The sequence below is a fragment of the Lates calcarifer genome, linkage group LG11, assembly GCF_001640805.2.
Source record: "Lates calcarifer isolate ASB-BC8 linkage group LG11, TLL_Latcal_v3, whole genome shotgun sequence".
Taxonomy (NCBI): domain Eukaryota; kingdom Metazoa; phylum Chordata; class Actinopteri; family Centropomidae; genus Lates; species Lates calcarifer.
In genome coordinates this window covers 8,455,548-8,473,176 of record NC_066843.1, presented here as the reverse complement: position 1 = coordinate 8,473,176, position 17,629 = coordinate 8,455,548, and the positions used below count along the sequence as shown (strand labels likewise).

The 17,629-nt window shown below is 43.7% G+C and overlaps 1 protein-coding gene across 3 annotated transcripts in view; it reads right to left on the bottom strand.

Moving 5' to 3' along the window:
- Window positions 1–656: 656 nt before the first annotated feature.
- Window positions 657–17,629, bottom strand: part of LOC108902674 (potassium channel subfamily T member 2) — a 36,026-nt gene continuing 19,053 nt past the window's right edge. For 2 of the 3 annotated variants that reach the window (XM_018704620.2, XM_018704623.2), the window contains 20 exons: window positions 16,265–16,429; window positions 15,813–15,949; window positions 15,186–15,249; window positions 13,704–13,812; window positions 9,606–9,714; window positions 9,400–9,456; window positions 8,136–8,288; window positions 7,795–8,048; window positions 7,068–7,392; window positions 6,872–6,977; window positions 6,619–6,791; window positions 5,969–6,040; window positions 5,644–5,778; window positions 5,417–5,528; window positions 4,421–4,522; window positions 4,225–4,308; window positions 4,007–4,135; window positions 3,091–3,436; window positions 2,475–2,559; window positions 657–2,363 (listed from right to left, as the gene is read on the bottom strand). In XM_018704620.2, the coding sequence (XP_018560136.1) occupies window positions 2,246–2,363; window positions 2,475–2,559; window positions 3,091–3,436; window positions 4,007–4,135; window positions 4,225–4,308; window positions 4,421–4,522; window positions 5,417–5,528; window positions 5,644–5,778; window positions 5,969–6,040; window positions 6,619–6,791; window positions 6,872–6,977; window positions 7,068–7,392; window positions 7,795–8,048; window positions 8,136–8,288; window positions 9,400–9,456; window positions 9,606–9,714; window positions 13,704–13,812; window positions 15,186–15,249; window positions 15,813–15,949; window positions 16,265–16,429 (2,835 nt within the window). In that variant the 3' untranslated portion in view covers window positions 657–2,245. The remainder of the gene's footprint in view (window positions 2,364–2,474; window positions 2,560–3,090; window positions 3,437–4,006; window positions 4,136–4,224; window positions 4,309–4,420; window positions 4,523–5,416; window positions 5,529–5,643; window positions 5,779–5,968; window positions 6,041–6,618; window positions 6,792–6,871; window positions 6,978–7,067; window positions 7,393–7,794; window positions 8,049–8,135; window positions 8,289–9,399; window positions 9,457–9,605; window positions 9,715–13,703; window positions 13,813–15,185; window positions 15,250–15,812; window positions 15,950–16,264; window positions 16,430–17,629) is intronic. The other variant, XM_018704621.1, reaches the window with a different exon arrangement.

Here is a 17,629-nt window from a genome sequence, read left to right as displayed (position 1 = left end):
TTTTGAAGAAGGTAAGGACTCTGCTGACCATAAAATCAGGCTCCTGGGGTTTTTTCTTTAAACTGTGCGGACTCACCCCAGGGTTGCTGGTTTAATGAGTGTTACTACCTGTGTGACAACTCACTGAACCACTTAGCATGAGATTTTGCTCATCTCCAGTGGCATTTTTGAATGTTTTTCTTTGACTCTATAAAATTTCCAAAGAAGACCAATGAAACAAGGGGTTGTGTGGCCCAGGTCTTTAACCCTGGCCCAGACCTGAGATTCCACACTAGATTAGATATTAGATTTGACTTATCTAAGTGGCACAGATGCAAAGACAAAACTCATATAACATGCTGCAGTGTCGTGTGATCTCTGGTGAGCCGGGGGACATTAAAGTAGATGAATTAGAGCCATTTAGGGTGAGTCATACACAGTGTTGATCTATTGAAGCAAAAATAGCTCAGGAATGTGAGCTTGGTAAACCACACAAAAGACATACTGTATCAAGTCAAGTGATGTATTTAGAAAAGAAAATAATGTGACTATTTGGTCAAGTGTTTCAAGTAGTTTTACATTTGACATTCTGCATGTGAATGATGATTGAAGCTGTCTGAAGAGATTCTGCTCACGGCGGCACAAAACTGACACCAAAAAAAGCAATAAAGCAGTGACAAGCTATAATGACCAGCTTTAATATATACATATTTTCATCTGTTTTAATGGCATTGAAGCTACAGCAGTGGTGTTTGGGAGGGCTGCCGGTTAGCATCCCCACCACATGGCTGCACCGTTTCTGCATGGAACGGCACGTTTCAGAATTTCTGACAAAAGATTTACAGAGGCTTGCAAATCCTTGGTAAACAAATGGCATAAATGTCCACCCTAACAAGTGATTTACCGCAATATTGATAATACTGTGACATACTGAAATGGCGTGTTTCTTTAAACAACTGAAAATCTATGAAATAAGGTAGACTCAGCTGATAAACAAGCAGAATGATCTCACTCCACTGGCACATTTCTCACTTGTTTTTAGACAAACAAGGTTGTTTTTCTTTACTGAAAACCAACTTATATATTTATATATTTTTATACTTAATTAGCAACTGAATTACTTGTTAAAGTGGATATTTATAACAGTGTGCAATAAATACTGCAAATATTTACTTGTAAAGCTTATAATTTGGCTTTAATACTGAGAGTTGAATCACCTCTCTGACACTGTCTCAAAAAGTTTATATTATAAGCTTTACAAAGGTTGTATTTATTGCAGGGCTATTGTAGTGGACAGTATTATATAATGGTATATTTCCTATTATTTTGTCCATCCTCTGCATCTCTAACATGCATGTCAGCAAAAGCAAGCTGGTGGCTGGATGGCTCACACTGACGGAAGCAGAGAGAGTGGGACTTTAAGATAAAAATGCCCTGCACTGACCACGTGTGTGCTCGCTGAACTGATAATATGTCCATTACTGAGACTGGTGCTCTTTGGGTTCCTCCGCTGCTGGTGAGCGTAAAAACAAAATGTGTGCATCTGAGGGTGTGAGCGACAGGTAAAAAGTGTCAAAAAAGCTTTATGAAGACCACAAAAGAAAGAAAGAAAGAAAGAAAGAAAGAAAGAAAGAAAGAAAGAAAGAAAACCTGACAGGGTGTCTGCACTGTAGCGTCACTTTCAGATACATTAAAAACAACATTAAGTGTGACAAAAACACACCTACGACACAGAGGAGGACACAAAAATACACCCCTTTTCTTTCATTTGGAAGCGGGTTCCTTTGGCTGTCCAGAGAAAATTGGCAGTGTCTTGCTCTTGATCCAGAAGCACACATAACACATTCATTCACGCACTTGCAGATACGTACAGTACACACACACACACACTCACACACACACGCACACACACACACATACACACTGCACACATGATGCAGTACATAACATGCACATACACAGATATAAATACATACAGTTTTTCATTAAATGCACTTCTGTGTCCGCAGCTCTCCGCTTTGAAAATAGGAAGGTGCATAAATAAAACATTCCCATCGTTATAGAAAAGGGTCCATGCATGTCCGGCACCTCTGAGTTCATTGAGACTGAATGTGGAGAAAATATGAGGGCCATGTGCCATCTGGCTGCACCCCCTTCATCTAACCAGTTCTTGATTTCTGCTTTTCCCTCAAAAGTGTGTTGTTATTTCTCCTTTCTCTAGCAGTGGTTTGACAGTGTATTTGTCTTTTTTTTGTGTGTGTGTCTCTCACAGATGGGTGCTGTCCTGCGTGTCGAACCTGTGGCTCTCCGAGAGCCCGGCACTGCACTTCCTGCTGCTCCCCTGATTGGGCACCAGAGAGAGGGGGTCTGGCCTGATCAGGTACCTGCAGATGGGACACAGACAGGGGCGACAAATAGCATCCTGTAACATTTGCAGTTTTCACGCTGTGTTCATTTTACAGTGCTATCAATTACACTTGGCGCCACACACTCACACGACGTCGTGCAGCTCCAGTCTGGTGTCTGGAGAGGGGTTGATGAGGATGTACGACAGTCTGTTCCCTTGGTCTGTCATCCCATCTGACACAGGAAAGAAAAGGGGTGAGTGAGGCAGGAAATAAAGTAGGCGCAGGATATAGAGCAGGCTGTGCTACATCCGTACACACAGGACAGAGGCTACGTTGTACTGAGTCACAAGACAGGAAGACAAACCTAGATAAAAATGGACACAGGTGGAGTATATCGAGAGAAACAGACACCAAACAAACAGTGGTGGAAGAAGCACACAGATCCTTCAGCCCTCATCTGAGGGATTGTGAGACGATTGAAGGAGCAAGAAAGAAGAAAAAACATAAATTTGTATTATTTTGCTTAAATCTTTGCTTAAATATTAAATAATTTGACTTAGTAGACATCTGAAATGAAACAAGGAAATATGTAAAGGGTCATAAGCCAAAAACGGTGGGAACTACTAGAAGCAGAGAGTAGCAGACAATAGAAATACCTCAGCAAAGCAGAAGTACTTAAATTTGTACTTGAGTAAATGTACTTAGTTACACCGGTAAACATCACCTTTAGATCAGGAGCATGCACAAAGTGACCCCGACTTACTGAATCCAGTTGGAGAAAGGCCCAAATGTTTCATCCTAGTCCGCACCAGGGCATTGAGTTCCTGCCTCTCTGAGCGCCTGAACAGGGTCAGCCTCTGCTGGCTGATCCTCTCCGCTGCGCTACCGGGGCCCCCCTTGGCCCCGCTGGAGCTCCGGCCGCCCTTCCTGCTCAGCCGCCGTGCCCACTGCATGCTCTTCCTCCTGAGCAGCGGGTGGTCCGAGGTGTGGGAGGAGGTGGAGATGGGCTCTGAGGAGGTGGAGTTGCGGTGGGCGCCGGTCCGGGACAGCAGGGGCTCTCTGGGTTCTCTGGTGTCCTCGTAGTCCTCCACCGTGATGGACACCTGGGACTGAAACACACACATAGCCACACGTTGGCATACACAAACCTTTCATTTCCTTGTGCAGTGTAATCGACCTGTTATCGCACAGATTTTATTAAATCAGCTCTTCACCCGGGCTGTCACTGATTTCTCACAATGATGAGGAATTAATACTTTCTTATCACGGCAGAAATGAATAATGAACAAGATACACTCTGCTGCATATACTGAACATTCTTAAGTATCTTTTGTACCACCAAAAGAACCATCGTGCTCCTAGCTTGTCTAAAAAAATAATATAATTCCACTACACCATGCTTAATATATGACATGATTTCTTTCTGGAGAGAATTTAATGAACATTGTGGCCTTTCCTCTTTATATTTTTAGCCTTACTGCTGGGAAAGTTTAACAGAAATCATTAGTGTTTTGTTTGTTCCTGTCACTCCTTTTTGTGGGGTGTAATGAACATTCTAGCCTCTCGGGACCCTCTAGGGTCTTGAAGAGCTTTTGAGTTTGAGCTCTCTTAATTCAAGTGTTCTCCTCAACCATATCAGCCAGCAAATCAGTGGACCTTTGGGCCACAATTCAGCTGACCTCAGAGACTGGAAGCTTGTGGGCCTCTGTCCGGTAGATGCCTATAGGTATGTCTCCAGTGGAGGAGCATAATTTCTGGTAAAGCCTGCCGTAGGTGCGGATCCACAAATCGTCCTCGGTGATTCTCATCTAGAAAACAAACAACGCAGTAATCAGCCTCCGAGGCGCTCTGCAGTTCGAACAGACTGAATTCAAGCTGTTTGTGTTCGGCTACTCACTGCACAGAGGAAACCTGAGCCAGGCATGGAGTCTAAACCCAGTAGCAGCCTGGTGATGGAGATCATGTAGTCCTTCACGAATGACTGGCACGGGAACACAGCAAACAAGTCAGCAAGGATAGATCATACAGGTTTGGCATTTTACAAAGATGAGGAGAGGGATTTTTGTTATTCGGTGAGGGTGCATTTGAGATACCTGGTAGAGGAGAGTGTCCAGCATGCTGACACTGAACACCTTCCCTGCAGCGAAGGGCAGGCGGAACATGAATACCAGGTTGGACCCTTTCTCCCTTTCCTTCTGCAGATCAATCACGCACCCACAGACACACACGCACACAGACACACACTTTTCGGATTACACTAGCCCTTGAAGAGATGAGATGATGTAACAGCAGAGATGAAATGTTGTAAATTTACACATCACGAAGAAACCTGCACACAAAAATTTTATTTTTTCCCTTTTAAAAACCTATTTATCCACAGAGTCGAGGGATACAGCCTTTCCCAGCATGCACTGGGCTGAAAGCAAGACTTTTATTCTCACAGCCAGTTAAGACTTCCCACTGTATCCAACTTTCATGTTTTTGTAATGTGGGATTAAATCAGAAAACCCCAAAGAAAACACACATGATCACAGGTAACCAAAATAAAGAAAAGACTAGAAATTCATCAAAGGTCCTTCCTGCTGTGAGGAAACACTGCCAGAAATTTCAAAAACATTTAGCTCATAGTAATGTTAATCCCAGATCGAAATTTGGTTCAGGATGTGATGTCAAGCGGTGACTAATTTACTGATTTGTTGATAAATGCTATTGATGCCCAAGAGGGGAATTCATTAACTGTCACACAGAGAACCACATTAACAATAACAGTTATTAAAAAAAAAAGAGGCAAGTAAGCAATGGGGTGCAAAAGAACAAAAACCACAGGGCTGTAATCAGTTACAAACGTTCTCTGTGGCTGTGACAAAAGATCTCTGCAGCTTTTCAAATTAAAACAAAGCAACATTAGCAGCCTCTCAATGGATGTATTTCTAAATCCACTCGGAGCGCTAAATAAAGAATGTCTTTCATAATGCAAAACAGTCTGCAGAGTTAGCTCTCATTGTTTTCTCATTATGGCCTTCAAAGTCTGAGCGGAGGGAAAACAATACAGGAAATAAAGTGGAGGTTTGAGGGTGTGAAGCTTTTACCTTTTCCAGTTTGGACAGAGCCAGAGAGTAGTGGTCTTTGACTTTGAACTGCATGAAGCGCATGTTGGCTGGGTGTGTGAGCTCCGTGATGATACTGAGAGCTGGGAATAGTCTGAGAGGGAGGAGGAGCACAGAGATAACGGGTACAAAGAAAAAAAAAAAGAAAAGAACACACTCACTTTGAGTCATTGTGTGAGATTGCAGAGCAAGTTCGGGCAAAAGCAAACCTGAAGAGGGTCTGGACGTTGACGATGGTCTTCGCATCGGCCATGTAGTCCTCCTCTGCAATCATGGAGCTCTCCTTGTCAACCACCACCATGGTGTCGGCAAAAGTCACTCCACATCGAAGCAAACTGTCCAGGCTGTGGAGAGAGGGTGAGAAGGATATACACTGATCTTGTTCTTCCTTAAGGGCAGGAAGAATAAATCAAAGAGCTAAGTCTAAGTCATTTGAGAGGTGAATAAGCATATAAATTAATAAAAATTAGGGTAAAAAGATGAAAAAGAGAAAGATAAATAATGAAAACAGCCCAGAGCTTTGGTTGGTCTTACTTGTCGATGGAGCCCACTGTGTAGAACACCATGGGGAACCAGCAGATTGCCTCTAGGAAGTCCGCTTCAGGTCTGAACCAATCAAAACACAAATGGACTTGAGAATCCCACCAGTCGAGATTTATACATGCCATGATGAGGAGATAACAGAGAGAGAGAGAGACCCCCCACCCCACCCCTCACTCAGCCTGAGAAATACAACGCAACCAAACTGCCTGCAGAGAAAGCTGAAAATAACAGCACTACACTGGAGTGACTCAGCATTTTATTACCTTTTTATTGGATTCCACTCTCATTTGGCTGACTGTGTTTGTGTACCGGCCACACACACACACACACACACACACACACACACACACACACACACACACACACACACACACACACACACACAAAACACAACACAGGACTGTTGAGCGTGTTGTCCTGAAAGCACTCAGCGTTTCACAAATCATGTTTACTGTGACCTTAAATAGCTGAGTTTTTCTCCACCACTGGCTATTTAAGGAGGAACCCATTTTGCCACGGTGCACAACCTAGATTTGTATTGCAGCTGTCACGCTCACAGCGACACTAACACATAACCTACTTTGGTCTGAGGCTGGGTTTTTGTGAGTGTGGCCACCGCATCACACCAAAAGTGACCTTACATGCTTTCCAGCAGCAGCACAATGGGGTTGAGCTCCTTCCTGGGTCGGTAGTACGCCCGCAAAGGCACGATGAAGTTGTAGAGGCCGTTGCCCGCGCTCTCCGCAGATACAATGATCAATTTGTTTTTGAAGCCGTAGGAGCGGGCGTCCTCAAAAGGGATGTGGTGGCAAGGCTGAGGGAAAAAGAGAGCAGAAGATGATGGTGATGTGAACTAGGTTAAATAAAGGTGGCAGGCCATTGAAGTCCCCATACCTTGTCCATACGCAGGCAACAGAAAGGCATCTTTTCTTGAAGAAGGTGGCACAGCGCAGGAGAGCTGCCGATGTACGGGGAGTTCAGCGGGTACCCCTTCACCCACCTGCAGCACAAACCCACAGTTTACCTCTTAATGAGTTTACATTCCAGCATCCCTGTGAGCACAAACTCAAGCAGCATCCCCAGCACTTACTCGCAGTGTCGACCCCACCAGTGGGCGCTCTCATCCCTGTCGCTGTCCTCCTTCCCCTCCTCTCCTCCCTCGTCCTCTGACTGGTCCCCCAGCAGGTCGAAGGTGGGGTTGTTAACTCCATCGACCAGCTCCAGGACGGGGGCGATGCTGTGCCGTCTCTCCTCAGCAGAGTCTCCCATGGCAGGCAGGGCCAAGGTGTTGGCGCCGCCCATCTCTGTCCTGGAGCTGCTCCTGCTCCCTCTCCCGCTGCCCAGCCCCGTGTTCCCCGGGTCCTGGCCCTCAGGGCTGCTGTCGCTGGAGTCCTGCAGGTCGATGGCCACTGTGCCTGAAATGTACGCACTCATGATTATCCAGGCTAAAGAGATGTATTTGTTTTGAGAAAAACATACAGCAGTGGGAGCTTTGAAAATCAGTGAGCTGGACAGTTTCCTGGTTGTCCACCAGATGGTGTGTTTGTAAAGCCACAGTATCTGACATTTCAGTTCATTTGGCAGTTGCTCTTATCAAGTGTGACTTATAATCAGATACATGTTAATTCCTTTGCAAAGCTATGAATATTTTTAGTCGCCCAGATATGTTCTAAATGTGAGAATTGCATAATTCTGACGGCTGTGGCTGTGCTGCTCTGTATGATAGATTTGCATGTTTGACCAACCCAGAAAACTGCAGAAAGAAGGTCAGTGTGTAAATGTTACACAGCATTTTGTGCCGTGCCCATGTGACTGACCCATGCTGGCGATGATGCTGTGGACCGGCAGACGGGTGAGTCCATGGTAGATGGTTTGGTGCACTCCCCTGGCATTTCCTCCTGTGCCGCCCCACGATGGCTCCCTCTGACCCCTGACAAATGCGGAGTTCTCCTCTTTGGAGATGTTGATGTAAAAGCATGTGTCAGAGGCCCCCATGATGTGGCAGGGACCGGGGTTTAGCAGGATGTTGGTGGTGTCCAGTCGGCGCACTCCAATCAAACACACACCGTACCTTCAGACACAATAGACGTGATCAGCTCTGAACCTTGCAGGTCAGCATGAGCTCCCATTTCTTTGCTTTTTTCACGTTAGGACTTACTTTTTGTGAGCATGAAAGGAGGCAAAGGTGAAGCTTTTGCCCTGGTATTCCCCAAAGAATTTACTTTCCTCCAGGCGGATGTGATGCACCTCATTGGCTGAGCAGCGGCGGTAGGTTCGGTGCCACTGGTCGGCTGAGCACGCGCCGCCCTCCCTGAGGCAGAAAAAAAGGATTGATTGATTACGTGGCCCACTGACCTTTAAAAACATACAACTCTTCCACCTCAGCATCAGGGCCACATCAGAAGATTTTCTACTCAGGGCCGCCGGGGTAACATCTTACATCTTGGTCAGAGCTGCCGATCAATATTTCAATCAGTGCATGCATGTAGGCAAGGACACCCAGCCCCGTCTGAACAATAGGCCCCAGATGTACACATTCACACACTTAAGTAGACGGTAGTTTTCTCAGGGGGGATATGGCTTTAGACGCGGAGGCTAAAGAGGTGATAACAGGAAACAAGGTTGTGGGGGCAGTGTGAATGTGGGTGGCCTGCGACAAAGACATTATATAAACAAGTGTTATAGCAAATTTGCAGTTTACAGGAACTAAGTGCAAGGCAGGGGAGGAGGAGGACAAATCCTAGTCATGTAGCATTGTCACAGCCAATAAACCAAATGGCATCAGGTCCAGATATAGAAGCATACTTATGAAACACCCTGTTTCTGAATGTTGAACTCATGAGCCACCAGCGCTAAAGTATTTCAAACGCACGCATCTTCACATACAAAGAGTTCTTTTTGTATCTTTTTTGTGTTTCTTGGTTATCCACGATTGAAACATTGCTCTATTGTAAGCTCCTATATACAAACATTACTCACACATGCATAGAATGTGCCTGTATAAAATACTGGTGCTGATTATGTTCACTGCTGCATGAAATAACAAACTGAAACGCACCACCGAATAAAACAAGGACTCACTCATATTCAATTTTTTGCCTCTCTTGCAGAGATTTGCGTAAAGCTTCACAAACAATGCGCTGTGTGAAGTTTACTGACGTCATATACACTGTTTTCTATGTATTTGAAAGCAGATATTTCAAAGAAGTTGCAGCCATTTTGCACATCAGAACAAAAGTCAGCCACTGTGATCATCATAAACGAATGTTCTGAGCACAGCTCCCAAATAACAAGCCTCTTTTTCTTTTACTAAATCACACAATCACACAGCCCAGCATGCAAGCTATAGAAGTTGACAGAGGTTTTGGTCACAAATGCTGCACACAGTTCCTGGGTGTGAATACAGATAAGATGCATCCTACCTGTTGAGGGCTTGAAAGGCTCCTACACGTTGCTTGAAGGCCTCCTGGGGTGCCGTTCTGGAAAAGGCAGGGAGAAAAACAAAAAGAAAAAAAAGAAAAAAACAAGAGTGACAGTGAGGAGACAAAAAGCAGCTCGCCTCTGTTCACTATACCTACTGTATATAACAATCACACAAAAAAAAGAGAAAGAAAGCAAGTGTACTCACTGTCCTCTGGAGGAGTGGATCAATAGAGTGATGAGTGTCGAGGTACCGGGGCACACGCAGTTTAAAGCCAGCATGGCATACTTAAACTCCTCTTCACACACCACATGATCTGCAGACAGAGGGAACACGAAGGTCACAGAGACCAAGGTCACATAAGCCTCTGTAAAACACATTCACATAGTGCTCCATAAACCAATAAATACAGTACAAATATGCTGTTTGAAAAGACTGCTGACCTTGTTCAGTGTGTGTGTGTATGTGTATATGGGGTGTACCCTACATCAGTGGGTCGGGCCCTAAGATTAATTACATCCCTCAAAGAATGTTTTCACAAAGATCAACAAAAACACACATATTTTCTCAGTTGCGCTCAGTGGTATTTAGCCATGAAGCGAGCAAACAGAATTTGATTTGTGTTGCTCAAAGTAAGGCGGTGATTATTTTCGTCATTATTTTCTATTGACTCACCATCTTTTTTGTCAAAAAAAGGGGGAAAAAAAATCCCAGAGAGCAAGGTGACATCTACAAATTAGTTTTTTTTTGTCCTACCAGCAGCTCAAAACCCAAAGATATTCAATTAGCAATAATATTAAACTGTGAAAAATTGCACATTTCAGAAGCTGGAAGCAGAGACTAACTGCCATTTTTACTTTGTATACCCTGCATAGTAATTACCAAAATGGTTATTGGTTAATTTTCTGCTAATGGACTATCAGTTAATTAAATACATGTTTCATCAATAGGTCAAAACACGTCTTTCCACAATCACTGTCCTGCTTACTCAGAATAATCAACTGAATTATTCCTGAGAAAAACTGACACTGTTGTAGCCCACAGAAGTGGCTATTGCATTTACGCTTACCACTAAAAGACGCAACATGCACACAATCATATGTGTCACTAGGCCATGTTGGTAAATGCCTAAATGTCACTTGATGTTTATCTAATGCAGCAGACTCAAACAGACAGCCGTATCAAAAATCCTCCATCGCCTTCTGTGCCTCTGTGTAGACACATTCCCCCCGTTTCCTCCCCATGGGATCAATTTTATGTCACGGCTGTGGCTTCACCCCTCAGTTTTTTTTGGAGGGGGTTTGATGTGGAAGACCTAGTAGCAGGGGCCCCGGTGATTCAGTGTCAGCTTTGTTGAACCACCTTTCGCTCACATTGTTGAGCTAAACCAAACTGAACAAACACAGATGACTACCTCTCATTTACCTGTTGCCACACATCCTTGTCTTTGAAAGGAAAAAAACCAATAGAGCGATTAATGTTTGTAGTAAACAAATCAGCGAATCAGGCTCAGGGAGCGTCTGTGTCCCCCACTGTTGTAATTCTTGATTGCGTTACTTTCAGTAATGAGCACTGAGGCATACTGGGGCTTGAGCTCAGTCCTGAAAGAACAATTTGTGCTCTGCACTCTAGAAATAAATGGTGACAAACCAAACGTCAGAGCCTGAGATGAAGTATCAAACTCTATCAGCTCCCTGGTCTGAGTGACGTGAGGCCAGCTGAAATGTAAATGTGGTTTTTGAGTAAATCAGTCAGGTCTGTATGTGTGCCTGAAGCTGAGCAGGTAAGAGACATGACAATTAAAAACTCCTGATTGTGGATCTTCAGTTGAAGTACCAATGTTCTTTTGGCTCAGAACAGTACATCATAATGCAGCTCACACACAAACACACACACACACACACACACACACACACACACACACACACACACACACACAGTAGCCTCTTGCTATTCAGTCGGTGAATTTCTTTCAAAGCGGACGTTTTGCAGAGTGCTGGGCATCTGAGGCTTGCAGAGGAAAAGACAAAATCATTGATGTTGTATCTATGGAGCGACAGCATTCATTATTGTTACATACACCTTCCACTCTCCCTGTCTGTCTCTTACACACCAACACACACACACACATCTCTAACTCCCAAAGCACAGACACAGTAGTCACACACCAAATTGAGTCTTTTTTTTCTTCCCCCAATATCCAATTTCCAATGTCCTTCTCGCACCTCTCTTCACCACTGTGATCCCTTTGCTTCCCATCTTCCTCTTTGCTTTACCCTTCACCACAGCCCTCCATCCTACCCTCAATCCTTCAGGTGCCTGGACCCAGACCAGGAGGGAAACCAATTACCGACCTTGGCACACTGAGCATACACACACACACACACTCTCTCTCTCAATCTTTTTGTTGCCCTTGCTTAGAGGAATCTGCGTTTTTGGACCCATCTCTTCAAGCTGCGTGTTGTTTTCCATCCCAGACTGGCATTAAAGGTATAATCCTGTATGTGTGTGTGTGTGTGTGTGTGTGTGTGCAGATGTGGTTATTTGCCCCCTCTGCAGAGTGCAATTACAACCTGCTTGCGGGTCCACCGGTTGAGCTAATTAAATCAGTTGGCCCTTATTGTTTGTATGAGTAAGCCGCTATCAACACCACACGGCCACAATGAGCTGAGCTCGGGAGGGTGACCGGCTATTGTCTTTCAAAACATAAACTGGGGAGATAATCAATCTACAACCAGCACCCAGTTCTGTTTGGTTACTCAAACACCTCAGGCTTTCGTGCCACGCTGCAGCATCATGCCGACGGATCTTTCCTAATGAACGTGGAGCTGTTATTAAGCTATTCCTGCGGATCAAATTAAATCTTGTATCTCTTGCTCATTAATGCCTCCCACACTAGCACTTAGTGAGTGTATTCCAAGTGGTGTCAAAACATGGCATCTGTACTTACAGTAATGCCCATGTGACTGACTGCATGCTCACTTGTCTACTTATGGTGACTTCAGGATTCAAGGGACCATTCAAGTCAGGAGATCAATAACTTTTCTTTGTTCAAACTCACAAGATTTGAGTGATTAAAGAGGTACTTTATTCTTCAGTATAGCTCTGCAGGGATTTCTTATTCAGCACTGAAATGCTGTTGCATCAGTGCTGGATGGTTGTTGGGGTATTTCGTAAGAAACAATATCCACATTGCTTAAAAAGGTTTGAGTACATCCAACACTATGTCAATGTGACATAAAACACTCAAGCAGTTGACATACATGTTACAGCTGTCTGACTCATGAGCTCCACCCCACAGGGCTAGCTGATAATTGTATAATATAGACATAGTTATCATGGATGAACATGAATTTGTCTTTCTGCCTGACAATTCCTGCCTCCCTAATAACAAAGGCCTTAGTCTGGCTGTGGCAGCGAGGTGTTTAAACAGTACTGCAGGGGCAAAGGAGGATTGCCTGTGGGGAGAGCTTGACTGCCAGGTTAGCGCAACAGCAGAACTCATCAAAAGAAAGGGGATTTTCTTTGCCGAGGTAGCAAAGTAAAACGTTAATCATTGATGGAGACAGCTGGGATGAGGGCGGTGAGCTTGAATTGAGTTTGACGTTCTCCGGGGCTGTAGGCAGAGGGATGTGTGAGAGAGAGGAAAGGGTGAGAGAGAGGGAGTTTTTATTTCCTCTCCTCTTCGCTCACAGATGATTGACTGGTGTCTTCTGCTGAGCAGGAGAAAGAAGGGAAGCTCTCCAAAAGGCAATGTAAAAACTCGCAGAAACCCTCAGAAGGCTTACAGCCAAGCTGAGCCAATCTGTCCAGCACTTCTTCAGAGCTGGGCAGGGGTGGGGGGTGGGGTGGGGGGAGACAGAGAGGCCCCGCTGCTGCTGCACAGGCACGATGATAGAGATGACATTTTTTAAGGCTTACAATTCAGGCGGATAAACTCAGGTAGAAAATGGGACATGACAGCTCGTGACACACGCTGGAAATAAACTGCAGACAAGACAGGCTCAGTTTCCCATGTCACCATAATGCAACCCTGCACAAGCAAAATAAAAATGCTTCCCTAACAACCTATCTTTTACATTGTTATGTATCATGACAAGTGACAACACAATTCCAGTCACAAGCCGGGCAAATCTCGTCAAATTGGGCTGGAGAAATATATTTTTTAGTAGGTGTCATCCCATTATTTCCTGCATCCTGATGTGATCAAATAACAGCAGTTGCATCCAAACAACACAAAAAACACACCTTTAGCTGGCACCTCAAGTTGCTGCCAGCGAATCTGACTTCACATTCACTGCCCACCTGCAAATTTGACATGGAACTTGTTCTCTGGCTTGAGAATCTGGACGTACAAGGGGCAATTTGGAGCGAAGTCTTTCACCGCCCAGGCTCGGAGGATGGTCTGATGATCCTGAGAAAATTGGAGACGGAGAGGGATTGAGATGGATGGAGTGAAGTGGAGTGAACGAGAGGTAGAAACCCATCATTAACAGCATCAGATTGTAGCTCCTCTCTAATAATCCTCTTAAACCGCTGACTGCACAGAGCAATTGAACGGCCCTCGCAACATTTCAGCGTAATGCAATTCTGACATCTTTCTTCTGAGAAGTAAGCAAGGCTGCCTAAAATACGCAGCGAAGGCCGTGGAGAGTCAAGTGAGTAAAACTGGCACTAAAAAAATCAGTTGAAGGAAAAACAAGACTACGAATCCACAGCCAACATACTCACAGTGGCAATGCTAACACACTGATGATTACTTGTGTTTACAATATTTAATGTGTTAGCATGCTAACATTTGCTAAGCAGCAGTACACACAAAGTACAGCTGTGGCTGATGGCAATGTCAATACTTTTGGAGATCTTTGGTTCGAACCAAAGTACTGAACAAATAACTTATGAATGAACAAATTAAATGACAATCCATTCAAGAGTTGTTTAAACGATTCACTTAGTACCAAAAAAAGCCAACCTCATTGTGGTGCTAACTGAATCACTAAAATCAGTGGGACTCATCCTCTTGGGACCATGAATGTCTAAATTTCACAGGAAATCATCCAATAGTTGTTGAGACATTTAAGTCTGGACCAATGTGTGGACCAACTGACTGACTGACTGACTGCCATCCACAGGACCAACAAGCAGGATTATTAATATCTCATCATCTCATCCCAAATATCTTATCTTTCCTAAAGTAGATGATTAGATTAGATTAGACAGATACTTTATTAATTCGCAAGGGAAATTCACAGATGACCAGTGTGGTGATTTGGTGAAATGAAGCCATGTTACATTATCACATAATGTTGTTTTGCTGTTTCCTGCTTAGAAAATGACAGATAATTTCTCATGCATGCACTGCTGTATAACACCCCACACCGAAAGTTGTTGCACCATTTCCTGTATTTTTCACACATGCCTGTTTATGGTGTCTTTAAATGTCAAGCCTGTGTTTCTTTTACCCTCTGTTTCAAGTGTTTTTACTGTGCAATTAATATTTTAGTGGTAAAAAAATAAAAAATAAAGCAACAAGCACAGAAATTTCAGCCAGTGCAGTGAGTTAAATCCACTTGTATCAAATGCGGCTTTAATGAATTTTTATGAGGCGATTAAAAAAAAAAAAAAAGTCCAATCCAAAACATCATTAAAAGCCGACTACAAGATTTTTCTGTTCATTTGTTAAAAAACAACTAAATATTAAAACTTGTAACCAGGCATGAAGACTAAATAGGAATGTGTTGCAGTGTGAGGAGTCATGGCGATACAGGGAAGCAGCGAGGAACGTACAGCAGCTATGCGGTCCACTTCAAACCGGTTACTGAGGATAAAGCAGGCCTCAGCATCGTCCATCCTGCAGGCAGTTAGTAGAGCATGTGGCCATGGGAGCAAGAGGGATAGATAAATAAAAAAAGAGAGGGAGAGAAAGAGAGAGAAAGAGAGAGAGAATAGGGGAATGCGATGAGGAGAGAAGACACAGGAAAGAAGGGTGTTGTCATGTTACTGAGGGAGAGGACAAAAGAGAAAAAAAAGCAGGACAATAGAACAACAAACGAACCAATGTGTCTTTCAAGCCTACGCCATTTATGGATGAGATAGTAGGAGGCGAGGAGACAGGGAGATTAAACAAACAGGCTTTCGCTCCTTTTCTTTCCTGTGACAAAGCTAGCCTAAGGTGCTGCGGCTGTATTATCCAAAGCCACGGGGTAAACAATAAGCAATATGACTCAAACCGTAATTACAGCTGTTACTTCAAGGCTGTAGGTGCTGTAGGTGTTAATTATGAGCTCCAGCTTCAGCATGTGAGGCCCCTCATTTCAATGTGTCAAAACTCTGGTCTGTTCTTGGGGTTTTCTCAGGGCTAAATTTGTAACAGTAATTAGATGATTATTGATGTTTTTTGTCACATGGACTCACTTGGCCCTCATCAGGTCTTGGTCTTTGAGGGCTGACCCCTGCAGGTAGATGACTCGCTGGGCCCACAGAGGGACATGAAGGACCCTCCTAACCTGGACATCCATTTCTGCTGGGCACAGGATCACCACATAGTAGTCCTACACACACACATATACAGACACATGCAAACACAGAGTTGGTATTGTGGTCATTGAGTTTCTCAACTTTAGCTGTTACCTGAACCCAATTCTCCCTAAAACGTTTCACCCTAACCCCACACACACACAAAAACACACACATCAATATTGAACAAGGAGATATGCGCACATGGATGCACCCTCAAGCAAACACATGCATCTGCTCCCACATGAATAAGATAGCAGTTTGATCTGAATTAATCCGCTGCTTTAACCTCAGCTGCTCAGAGAAAGAAAGATGACAAAGATGACCCCCTCCCCACCGGTTGCAGAGACCTGTAGTCGGGGGTGAGCGAAGAACTCATTGAGGAAGTCCATGAGGAGGTCAATCTTGAGACAGCTGACACACAGCACCACGTGTTTCTCCGTCTGCGCCCTGTAGCGGCTGTAGTTCCCCCCGGACTTCTGTCGCTCCATCCACAGAAAGGCCAGCTGCTCGAACTGCATTCAAGACAACATCCATCGCATTCAACAGATGGAAATTGGATTAAGTCAGTTGAAATACAGGGAAGAGCCAGGTGGTATGTGAAAAGGAAACAATGCCTTGTACTGTATAGTGTTTCCGTTTGATTAGGGAGAGTGTTTGGAAGAATTAAGATAAGTGGAGATTTGGTTCAGGATGTGGCTGAATGGAATGTGATAGCAGAGATTACCAGGGGAAGGTAGATCATGGAAATAAATGAAGCCCTGAGCAGAATTGCACTGATTTTTTTTTTTTTTTATGTGCTGGGGAAGGTCAGGTTGATAGATTGATGGTGGGAAGAGTTGAAGTGAAGAAAGAATCAGATGTTGACTGAAAAATACCCAGATAATCGACACTGAGAACACTGGTTTAAAACGAAATATTAGGACAAATTTTGTTCTATTTACTGCTGCAAAAAGTACCAGTTCACAGCAAACAGTGTCCTCCTCCAACAAGCAGAGCTCAAAAAACTCAGTAACAGAAAATGCTGAGAAATACCAGGAAAAACATATATTAGCTTCAGATAATAAGCTAGATTTAACTGTTGTAGCTGTGAGCGATTTTGCTGAGAGGATATTTTTAAGATCATTATTTATCTATTTTTTTGTTAGTTGTTTTAACATGTGTTGTATCGTATCGTGATTTTTACCCAAAGATTACTATCAAGGCTTTAATCTTGGATTAACTTTAGTTAGTGGCAGAGGCTACTTCTTGTAAATATTCTGAATACCCTGCGTACACCTGTCTCCTCAATAACAGTAAAAACTTTGTTTTCAAAATTTCTTTGCATTCTGTTTTTCCCTAGTTGTTTTGGTTGATTTGTAAGTACTATCCTTTTCATGCAAAGCGCCATTGAAACTCTTGTTGGTAGTACATGCACATTTCACTCATTTCAAACTTTTTTTTTCTAATTAACATGAAATCCATGATGTATTGAATCCTCTGCGAGCTGTCAATGAACTTCAATGAATGGCTGATAATGTGACTGATAATGCTTCCAAGCATATGTGGCAACATAATTCAATCCATGCAGTTGCAGTTGCGTGCGTGTTTTTCTCTGGGGAAGTAATCATTTTACCCCAGATAAATTTGATCGATTAAGTGCTGAGATAATGTCAGCTCATTAACGTCGGAAAACATCAGGCCATACACATCTGCACTCAGCTGTCATATGTGTA